At 39.5% G+C, this 11,409-nt stretch overlaps 2 protein-coding genes and 1 long non-coding RNA gene across 3 annotated transcripts; all 3 read right to left on the bottom strand.

Annotated features, from left to right (window-relative positions):
- Positions 1-143: 143 nt before the first annotated feature.
- Positions 144-2,284, bottom strand: erh (ERH mRNA splicing and mitosis factor). The gene is made up of 4 exons (XM_074684785.1): positions 2,123-2,284; positions 1,592-1,679; positions 930-1,050; positions 144-831 (listed from the first exon to the last, which is right to left on the bottom strand). Exons 1-4 carry the CDS (start codon positions 2,123-2,125, stop codon positions 729-731), a joined length of 315 nt encoding a protein of 104 aa, XP_074540886.1. The 5' UTR covers positions 2,126-2,284; the 3' UTR covers positions 144-728.
- Positions 2,285-3,016: 732 nt separating this feature from the next.
- Positions 3,017-4,156, bottom strand: LOC141801984 (uncharacterized). Its single transcript, XR_012599446.1, has 3 exons — positions 4,021-4,156; positions 3,822-3,900; positions 3,017-3,191 (listed from the first exon to the last, which is right to left on the bottom strand). It is a non-coding gene; the product is annotated as an uncharacterized LOC141801984 (long non-coding RNA).
- A 232-nt stretch (positions 4,157-4,388) lies between these two features.
- On the bottom strand, positions 4,389-9,195 carry paplnb (papilin b, proteoglycan-like sulfated glycoprotein). The gene is given in 11 exon segments (XM_074685865.1): positions 4,389-4,450; positions 4,636-4,716; positions 4,922-5,072; positions 5,152-5,328; positions 5,467-5,701; positions 5,927-6,098; positions 6,295-6,397; positions 6,507-6,567; positions 6,830-6,930; positions 8,133-8,187; positions 9,185-9,195. Coding segments are annotated over 11 exon segments (1,209 nt in total).
- Positions 9,196-11,409: the final 2,214 nt, after the last annotated feature.

Genomic DNA, 11,409 nt, shown 5'->3' with positions numbered 1-11,409 from the left:
AACATTAAAGTTCAGCAGTACAATTTTTTAAAAGGAAAATATTGGCACACAAAACGTGGATCCTTCTTCACCATCAGCTTCTATTTAAAATACTCATAATTGCACAACATCAAGAATGGGAACACTTCATAAAACAACAGTTTATTTTGGTATGCAAAAAAGTACTGGATAATTCAAATGCTACTCAAAAGAACTGTTTATAGAAAGCAACTTACATTATAACTGTATGCTCCAGTAACAGGATGTCACATTAAAGATACATATAAGTATTGTTTTAAATTGCATTAATGAGCTAGTCTGCACACTTGTCTTAATCAAAAATAAATCTGCATCCAAAATCCACAACATGTTACAAGTCACATAGGAAAAACAAAATAGTATAGAAAAATTAAAAAACAAAACAAAAATCTTTATATCTTTCAAGACTCATGAACACTCCTTGAATCAGGGAACTTTCTAACTCAATAAGTTACTCCTAGCCCTATCCAAGTCAGAGTATCAACTTCCAAACAAATATATGCTGTCAAGCAACACTTTAATGAAGGTGGAAACGTCTTGATTTTCACAATTCTAAACCCTTTCCTCTCCCAAAGTACAGTGAATATAAACCCTTCCTTTGTCAAATTAACATGATATACTCATGCACAGATCTTCAGGATGCTGTAGAAATATTATGGGCGTCGTATTCCTTTCGAAGTGTATGGCAGGACAACTCCTCAATGATGCCTTTACTTTGATGCCTGCTGAGCCTGACGCCGCAGTAGGACATAGATCTTCTCTTTGATCCAGTCTTTGTTATATGGTTGATATGTTTGTGTGTCAGCTCTGTATCTGTATGAAAATTGAAATTATATACACTTAGAGATTGATTGACATATTATTTGGTTTAATTCAAAATTATAAATCCTTACCAGCAAAGGCATACTTACACAAGACAGCTTAGGTCTGCCAAGTCATCAATAAAGTCAAATAACTGGCTTATGTCATACGTGATGGATGGACTGTTTGGGTTCATCCTCTTAAGGTGCTCCTCATACATTTTGCAAACACCTGGAAAGAGAGGTGTTAAATGAGCAGGATATGTTAAATGGAAACAAGACCATACCAGCATACATCAAAATACAACACTAGATACAAGAAAATTGTGTTTTTTTTTCCTGAATTCAAGACATTTTTAAGACTCATGTGTTAACATCACAAAAATATCACGTCTCCTTAGAGATAGGCTGCCTGTACTCACTGGGGAATGATGTAATTGAGTGGCAGCTGTTGGTCATAATCATGTAACAGACTAGTAATTGATGTGTATCATAGTTTCATTGTGCACAATGTCTCTTCGAAGATATTAAATAAGTATGAACCCTAAACAAAGTTTTTTGGTTCACAAGTGAACAAGGAGAAGACAGTAGAAGAGAGTGGACAAGGAGAGGAAAGAGGATATAATGAAGATAAATTAAAAAATATAATGTTGCCTGCAGTGACAGAAAAAACATCGAAATACGACATAATTTCGCAACAACTATACAGCATCTTGGTTCATAGTACTGCAAACAGAACAGTATTGATAAGTATTTAACAATTGATGACTCACCTTCCATACATTCATTCACTGACTCGTAGTCAGCATATGTGCGGCCCTCAGGTCTCTTGGTTGGTTGGACAAGTAAAATTGTGTGCGACTGTAAAAACGATCGAAATGTTAAATACACAAAATAACACAAATAAAAAAGTCTCAACACCTTCACTGATCTGGGTTTTACTTCGTTAAGCACAATAAACGTGTGACGAAAGCCCTCTCTGAGGATTTTTCAAAAAGGGCCAAACGATGGTTTGTAGTAATGGATCACAGATAATGACGCTAACCTCACAGGTAGTGCACGTTTAAACCAGATCTTGAGATTATTGCCAACTCGTTTCTGTGTTTACAAGCAGCATTGGCCTGCAAATACAGTAAAGTCAACCAAGGTATTGATCAAGACAGAAGAAATGCATGTTTGAAAGCGTCACGTTGATGAACGTTGGTGACTGTTAGCGACGTAGCTCGCTAGTTCAGCTAACATGCATCGTTGTGACCAATCATTATACTTTCTCACCTTTAAAGAATTTATCAAAACCCTCTTACCATGTCAAAGTTGACCACAGATCTCCCCCTTAAATTGGGTAAGAATAAATAAAGTTGATTCTGAGCGCTAACAGGTCAGGACGATTTGGGTGAACTGTGAAAAGAGGAAAAAAAAAACTATTTATCTCCTTTCTCGTTGCTGTTCAGCGGTGGTGCGAAAACCATCTTAAATGCGCGCTACCGCCCCCGAATGGACAGGAATATTAAGCAAGAAATGCATCAAAATAGCTATAAAGTGGGAAAAAAAGTACTCAAAGATAAATTTTGGAATGTCATTATAAAAAAATAAATAATTAAATAAATATACATATTTTTTTCTGAAAAATCTAAGTTTTGTTAGGTATACCATAATTGCAAAAACAGATGGAGACACCTTGAAAAACGACACAATTTTGGGGGGAGGGATACCCAGAGTCTTTAAATTTTATTGATAAGGTGAATGACTTTGCTTCAAATGGCAATAATTTTCAACATGTCACAGATTAATCAGGCTTAAAATAGAAGAATACACCAAAAGAAAATCACAAATAAAACACAAAAGAGATCACAAAGCTACTTAAACTACGATCAAAGACTACAGGTTGTCTCAGGTTAAATGTGAGGTGGTCTTTATCCTTTCTGTTCCAAATTCCTTTGTTTTAATGAAAAGGTATGTGAAAAGTTTTCCATTACACATAAGAGCATGTCTTCATCTTTGAAAATATTATGTGTGTACAAAAGTCTAACTTCACAGAGATGATACTCTGTTATTTTTATGATTTGTAGGCTATAAGGCACGACATGGTTATGCTCTTGCCCTCAGGGCTTCCCTGGGTGGCCCTCTCCTGGGGGTCCCTCTGCGAGGTGGAGGTGGGGGCTCCCTCACCATGCTCCCACACTCTCTTTGGCATGCATCCAGGGTCATAAAGTTGTTGCCATTGCCGTGGCAGCTTCCAAACCAGAACTCAGTGCATTTGCCCATTGTAGAGTCATAGTAGTAACGGACTTTCCATGTGTCACAGGGGCCTTCATCACGAGGAAGGAGGCAAACATTACCAGTGGATGGAGGGATGGGAGGAGGTGTGTGCTGCTGAGGGAGAGAGATACAAAGACATGGGTTGCAAATATAACTTTAAAGCAATTCAGCATATATTCACTATGGGGTAAGCTGCCTTTGAGAGTCTCACAAGTGAAAATTATAACTAAACAGAGCTTTTCATTGACCTAGCAAGAGGTAAAGGAGTGCACTTGAGATGAGTGTCTTTCCAACTGGCTAACAGCTACTATCAATAATTAGCCCAAGCCCCAAATTGTTGTTGAAACCCAGCTGTACACATGTTTATAATGGGGATTGCTTGGCAGTCTCTAGGGACACTCGAGAAACTGCAATGTTCAGCACTTCCACCTTTTCTCTTTTAACATCAGAGGATGACCTTGCTGGGAATATGCACCCTAAATATCTATTTACATGGTCATATTGTATCACTATAACAATGCTAATGTTGATAGCTAATGGGTTGTGAAACATCTGGTTTAAGCTTAAATATGACCAGATTTTTGTCAATATTTTAGTATGTCAGTAGTATGCTATTTTAACATATTTGAGTTCCTACCTTGAACATAGCATCATAAAAATAATGTAAAATGTTTATTATTATTATTCAACCGTTCCTGCTTGATGAAAGTATTAATCAGTCAGATTCCAGAGTGTGAATCCTACCACAGGTGGCTGGTACTCAGGACATCCAGCTCTTCCAAACCCTTGAGCAGGAGTCACATGATCCAAACAACAGCCATATCTAAGAAAAAGCAAACAATCAGGGTTACAGGAAAACTTTCATTCAGCTGTTAGCACCATAAAACTATTTTTTATGAAGGCTATTGGTAACAAGAAATGGGGGCTTAAAGAGCTGTGTTACCTGCTATGAATACAGTCGCCTTGAGAGCAGCCCTCGCCATGGGGCCCCCTGGCAGAGGTTTGTCCATCAGGACAGCAGCCATAGAATGACTGCCTACAGTTTGGAGTAATCACTGCAGGCTGAGGCTCAAAGGCAATGTTTGTATTTGGCCTGGAAGCTAAAGCAAGCAAACACAGACACAGACATGGTCAAACAAGCATACTGCGACTATACCAGCCTGTGAAAATATGTGTTTATTCTTTTTTGAATACTTGAGATTAAATTTGGAAGTAGTTGAATTTGCTTGGATATTTTTTTCTGTAGAACACAAACACAGCTCTCACTTATAGGTATTAAAAGAAACACTTCGATTGCTGTGCAATCATGGTCTAGACAGCAGTAATTACAACATTAGTGCGCAGCTTCTGCTCTGCCTGAGGATGCATCAACCCTAAATATTTGAAGTAATACCAGAGTTGAAACAAATGGTTGCTTATTGTTTTAAAATGATGCAGTTCATCATCTTTACTCCTGCTCTCGATGCTCATACTTACATGTAAAGTATTTGCATGTTAAAGCATGCAAAGAATGAGATGGAATGAGAATGAGAAGAAATACCCAACATGTTCCACTTACCAAAAGGTTCTCCAGGAACATGGGGCACAAAACCTCTTATAGTGTTTTCTTGAGTTCTTGGGTCCTGCACACTTGGGACCACTAAATAGAAAGAAGAAAAGTAAAATTTAATAGCAGCTCAAACTATTGACCCAATAGAGTGTGTGTTTGTGTGTGTGTGTGTGTGTGTGTGTGTGTGTGTGTGTGTGTGTGTGTGTGTGTGTGTGTGTGTGTGTGTGTGTGTGTGTGTGTGTGTGTGTGTGTGTGTGTGTGTGTGTGTGTGTTTGTGTGTTTGAAAATGTCTCACTCTGTGCACCAGGGCAGGCCTGTGAATTGCATGACTCCACAGAGACAGGTCTGCTTGATGTCCCACAGCTGGCCTCTGGGTAAGGATTCAAGTCTGTATCAAAACAGCCCACTCTCCTCTCCCTCACACCACCACCACAACTTCTAGTGCACTACGGAGAAAAGGTAGGAGAGGAAGAAATGAGGATAGATAATATCAAGGTGGAAGTTCTCTGGCTTTGTTATACCTACCAGTCCAAAGTCAGTCACATGCCAGGTGATGTGCGTGCTGCATGCAGGTCGACGGCAGGTTTGGGCAGATGCAGGTCTGGCTATGCCACTACAGGCACTTTCAGGAAGGCGTTCACCTCTTGACCCCACACAGAAAACCTCTCTTGTCTGCTGGCCTTCACCACAAGTCACAGAGCACTGGACAACAGGATGTTTGAACTTCATAAGTTTAACTTTGCTGTAAGTCTAATTTTGTTACTTAAAAAAAAAAAAAAAAGCTGTTGCTGTATATACACGAGTCTAAACATATAAAAGTTCTTTCTAAAAGGTACTTACCGCACTGTAGCTGGAGACACTGTACTCAGCAGCACAGGGCTGCATGTTGCAAGCCTGCTGGCTCTGAGGCCTCTGCAGACGCTGAGCAATGCAGTGAGACTCTTCCACCACACGGGGGTTTGATGGGTCCTGAACCAAACATTCCACGCTGCGATATTGCATGCCACCACCACAGGCGACAGAGCACTCACCATACACGCCAGTTTTGTAGAAGTACGTGAGTGCCTGAGGCTGCCTGGGGTGAGGAGTAACAACCGATGGAGCTGAAGAGTGTACTGAATTAGTATCTTCATCCAAGCCCAAAAACTCTTCATTGACCAGCAACTAGAAGGGTGAAATAAGTGAAATTTAACTAAAATATGTGTTGAAAGGGAGCACTTTCAATAAGGGATTGCTGATCTTAATTTTTCTGAATCATTGAAATCTAGAAATACATCAAATGGAAAGGAGATTGTTGCACAAGGCTTTAACAGCAGGTGATTGCAAAGGAGACGTTCCCACCCTGCAGACACCGTCCACACAGATGTCTGTGCGGCCCACGTAGCATGGTGTCCCATCCACTACTGCAGGTCTGTGCCGATAGAAAAAGTTTGCTCCTCTTGGGACGCAGCGGAGCTCACAGGGATTCGATGCTACAGAAAAAAAAAGAGTCTTACTGTAGATATTTAAATGGAACTGATGCAATCTTTTTTCATCAAGACAACTTCTAAAAAATCTACACATCTCATTAGTATTTTATGTTTTTCTCACCCAAAGAGGTGAACTCGACATACAAAGAATGTCTTTTTTGCACCGAGGTTCTTGCAGATTATATTAAAGGTCTTGTACCTCCAAAATAAGGCACCCATGTGTGCTGTTTGCTCTGAAAGTCCATCCTGTCAAACTGGGCGCACTGCTCCTCCCTGAAGTCTCTGGATCCAACCGGACATGCCTGCAGTTATGTAAAAAGAAAAGGAATACATGAGTGCATACATTTTGTATTGGTTGTGGGATAAAGGATAAATAAAGATACATGGCACAAAGTGTTTAAAACTAATCACCTGTGGATTACAAGTTCGGTAGGCTTTGGAGGATCCTATGCAGTTATGTCCTCCATCTGTCCTGAAGGAGGGAGAAAAGAATTCTCATTGAAACAATCTCTTCTTATATTTCTTTGTTGTTGAATGCAGTGGGCTTCAATGATAACACACATAAAATATGTGTTGTGACAAAATTAGAGCAAAGATGCAAGATGAAGTAGAATCATAAAAAAAATCATTTGTATAAGTAGATGCACAATAGAAAAAACATATTAAAACTTTGGGGCCCTTATTACAGAATTTTTTGTTTACCCACCCCAGCTCTAGAAGTCTTAAGTCCCTACCTTGAAGTGATACATTTCCTGGATCGCATTGCCACTCCTGTGCCGCAGGTGCGGCTGCAGGGCCCATAGGCCCCAAATTCTCCCCAGTAGTCATGGCTTGGCTGTGTCAGCTGAAAATATACAAACACACACACACGCACACACACGAGAAGAATGTAAAACTCCTACTCACTCTGCTTCTGGAACAAACAGTGCTCACACACACATGCTATATCATATCCTACCGCTAACCACCACAACACTCTAAGAGCATGCTAGTGACACAGAAATAGGCATGGAACATTTTGCCACAAACTGTTCTTGTGTCTGTGACACAAACAACATCACATGTAGATACACACGTGTCAAAAAGCCAACACTTTGCTTTTTTTTCTGCTGAGATTTTGGACATTATGCACTTTTATGTGCTTTACAACTAGTGAAAAAGTATTTCTTAAAGGCACAGATATTTTATCAAATGGTAAAATACTGTTACTACTGTTTAAAGGAAGACTCACAGTAAAAACAGGTAAAGCCAGGAGCTGTAGGAGACCCAGGGCTTGCACGATGTTCATGATCTCCAAGTAACTGCAAAGCTAATGAAAATGAATGCATAGATCAAACAAAGCAACTATTGCTATCTATAATGAGTAATGTGTGTACTATTACCCTTAAATTATTCCTTTTGTTATCATTAATGTTTTAAACACACAGTATTTTATCTAGACAGATCAAATAGCTGGAAAGAAATTTCCTTGAACATAATTTCTCCTTACCTTTTCAAAGTTAAGTTCCCAGCTGGCAAAGCAGCAGTCCGGAGGGATATACACCTCAGGAGTGAAGGTAGGCACTCACGCCCAGCTTTCTATCTACTCACCCTTTCGGCTCACAGAAACCACAGCCCAGAAAGTGTCATGTTTCAACCACACAGATTTTTTTTTCCCCTCAATGCATTTCTTTTTTCCCTGTCAAATTATAAGTGTCTTTTTGGAAAATGACGTCTGCAGCAAAGACCTTCAGGCTGTGAGAATTAGTTGAATGAATATATGTGTCATATGTATTTTTAAACATTTGAGTTCTAGTGGAGACTAATCAGCACCACAATTAGGCTTTTGTGTGACAGATAGATATCATTATTTCAAAGAAGACAAAAAGGAGTAGAATGTTTTGGTACACATGATTTAATGATTATAGGCAAAAATTAAGCTGCTAGCTGGAGGAATGAAGCAGACAGTAAAAAAAGATCTTTGGAGTCTCCCATTGATTGATTTTTTTTTATTCACGTTGCAGGCCACTGAATGTTCCTTTTCACACATCCCATAACCACTAAGTACAGACCAATAAGTCACAGCCGAGGAGCCGAAAGGAGGTAAACATTGCTTTAGGTTCTATTTATGTATTTTAGTGAGAAACCACATGGGAGTGCGGCCTGGACAGGAACAGAATATGGAAGATGTAGTTACAGAAATTAAGTGAAGCAAAGGAAGAGACGGAGGAGCCATTCAGACTGACAAAAGATACAACTACTGTAGTTTAAACTGTCAGCTCAGTGATGAAAATAATAGCTGTGATGTGTGGGGCCTCTGAGTGGGTGGGTTGGAAAAAAAAGTATCAGAGCAGCAGACGTAAAAGTAAATCATCTGTTGACACGCAGCTAAGGTTTGATATTTTTATGGTCTGTTATCTGACAAATAACGCTATACATAGCAATCTACTGCAAAAGAAGTGTAATAAATCTTACCTCTGTTACACTCATAAATTTCACTTCTTGCTAAAACAGAAAAACACAACACTTAAAGCAATACAACAAATTGTACCTGTTTAGCTCATAAAGTTCACTTGTTACTGAAAGTAAAGTCTACTGGCTTAACTCTTGGGGTTGGAAGCTAACATGCCATCATAATATCATACATGTGTATCATCATGCTTCAGTTTTTCTCTGAATAATGGCAAAGAATCCTGCACAACATGCACAGTAAACCAACACCGGTAACTACCGTTAGCTAGGCTACCACAAAACAACAGCTAATATTAGCATTTAGAACGTAATGGATAAAACTACTGATAGATAGGACATTTTTACTTTCTGCAAATTTAGACATAAAGGATATGTCGGTATAATGGAAGGCACATTTGCTATCATAGCATTACCACTTATTCTTATTAGTAGCAAGGCAGATGCTTGAAGCTATTGTTACATTAAAAAGTTAATAGCGATATAACTGTAGTTAAGTAGCTAATATATCATCATGTTAGCTTGAGCCAAAACATCACTTTATTGTGTATTAGAGGTGATAGGTGATATTGTACACAGACTGTTAGTCATAAACTACATCTTAAATATATCAAGCATTAAGAACCCCTCTTAGGTAGTACACATAGGCCATTTTTAACATTCAGCCATTTCCTGGACAAAAATATATGCTGGGATGGCAGAAGTAAGGAGGTGGTCAAATGCTTACACTAGCTGTACATATGTGAAAAATAAAACAGGCCAATATTAGGCACTGAGTCACAATTCCTCTATCCAGAAGCTTGTAAAGTGTGCAATGCTAACATTGCTGTTCATATGTGTAAAACTGTCAAATATTTAGCACGCAGCATCAATAAATTTAACCAGAAGCTGGAAGGGCTTAAATGCTAATGTTAGCCTTATGTTTAAAAAATATACAGCCTACTACTAATAATAATAAAAACATACAGTGTGTAGCACTTTGCCACAGTTCATTTTGCCAAAAGCTGGAAAGTGGTTAAATGCTGACAATAATGGTACATTTATGTTTAAACCTATTACATATTTAGTTGTTTTCCACTTCCTCTGGCTAAAATAAGAGGTGGACAAATGCTAACATTAGCTACTGTCTGCATGTAGTGTATGAATGATGGACAATGTTTAAGACATTTGCAGCTGTTTGAATATAGCTAATGACTAGTATACAAGTGAGTAAATAAAATGTGCCTCTATAGGGCCCAAAATGGTCTATTTTACTAAAAAAATAAAAATAAGATAAAATCAACATTGATAGTTTTTAGCCTTGCATGAAAGCAGAGCAATGAAAAAGTTCTCCCGCCGAGCTAGAAAAGGTTTACATTTTACTCAGACTGTGATGAAGAAGCACTGAGTTAAGTAGATGGTTATTTTTAGGCTGTGTGTTTTGTTTTATTTACTCAAGCAAAAGCACTGATTAAAAAGATCAAACTCCTAAAATTCCTTGTGAAAGTATGATGATATATGTAACATAAATGACACAATATAATACACAAGAGAATGTGCGTGAACAACCTGAGTTTTCACATCGGCTCATCAATTAAGATTTTTAAACCTTTGCTGAAGATACACTCTTTCTCTGGCTTTTAATCAAGCCTGAATGGACATCTGACATAATTAAACTACATTCTAATTTATTTTATTTTGCTTTGATTCACTTTATATTTGCTCTGGTTTGATTTTGTGTTAAGTAATGTGTCTTGTTATTTGTGCTGCTTTTAATCAGTACAGCACTTTGCTAAGCTTCAGTTGTTTTGAATGCGCTCTATAAATAAAGTTTGAGTTGAGTTCTTAAAATGCCCTTCAAGAGTCTTATCAAAGCATTGTTTCAAAGTCACCAAAACCTCAGCCTCTCATTCCACCTTTAAACCCATTCATTGCCGCCAAACTTTGCCTCACACATCCAAATCTAAAACCACACCCCCTGCTGTTTTTGTTTTCTCCAAAATGTGAAACTGAGTCTATCCGACGCTGTCCTTGCCTCAGAGCTGCCGGTTCAGCTTTTGTGCTTGCTTTTCTTTGGCTTCAAAGGCACTCTTGGTGTTGAACAGATCATCCACTGAATCCATGACCTCTTGCATTTCTCTGTACAGATCCGAGTAGCTCTCCTTCAGCTCTTCTTGTTGCTGCTTCAGGTCCACCGCCGCCCGCATTAGCTCCGTGGCCTGGTGGCTGCAGTGGCTCCGCAGCTGCTCCACGTCTGACAGCAGCACCTCCATGCTCTTCATCAGCTGCTCGAGCCGGGCAGCTGTCACCTCAAAGCTGGATGCATCAAGAGCAGCGGCCTGGTCATTGTCTGGGACCTGTGCCTCAGTATCCCGGTTGTCCTTAAAGTCTGATTGCATCCTAGATGCTCTTTGGCCGCTCTCAGGCACCTGATCTCAAGTCAGACTTCAGCAAAACAGACAGCTGGAAGACAGGGGAATCATTTAGCTGGCAGCCAATGTTTGTTAAATGTGGCTGAGAAAGAAGTAGAATATCAAGAGCAAACGCTGAGGAAAGTGCAGAACTCACTACACTAGTTGTGTCTCTCAGCTGATAAGAAGTTTAAGCTCCCAGCAGGGGGTAAAAAATTCACCGCTGACTAATCTTCTCTGCTTTTGCACCTGCGTACAGTGTGTGTGTATACGTTCATGAGCATGTGTGCACCCAGGTGTCCTTTCACTGACATGTGCAGCCCTGTAATCCTTTTAGGACAGCTATCCTGAGCAGCACCCTCCCCACTGCAGACCACAACCGGTTCGGTGGAGCAGCAGGCGGGACATCAGATTACGTGGTTTCTTCCCTCCTCTGCCGGCCTTCACACGGCTGTGGCTGTCTGAGCAGACAGATT

The sequence above is a fragment of the Halichoeres trimaculatus genome, unplaced genomic scaffold (genome assembly GCF_033239565.1).
Source record: "Halichoeres trimaculatus isolate MK-OKI-2021-1 unplaced genomic scaffold, fHalTri1.1 fHalTri1_scaffold_13, whole genome shotgun sequence".
NCBI classification, from domain to species: domain Eukaryota; kingdom Metazoa; phylum Chordata; class Actinopteri; order Labriformes; family Labridae; genus Halichoeres; species Halichoeres trimaculatus.
The sequence above is the reverse complement of the archived record's forward strand: the minus strand, read 5'-3'. Positions and strand labels throughout refer to the sequence as shown.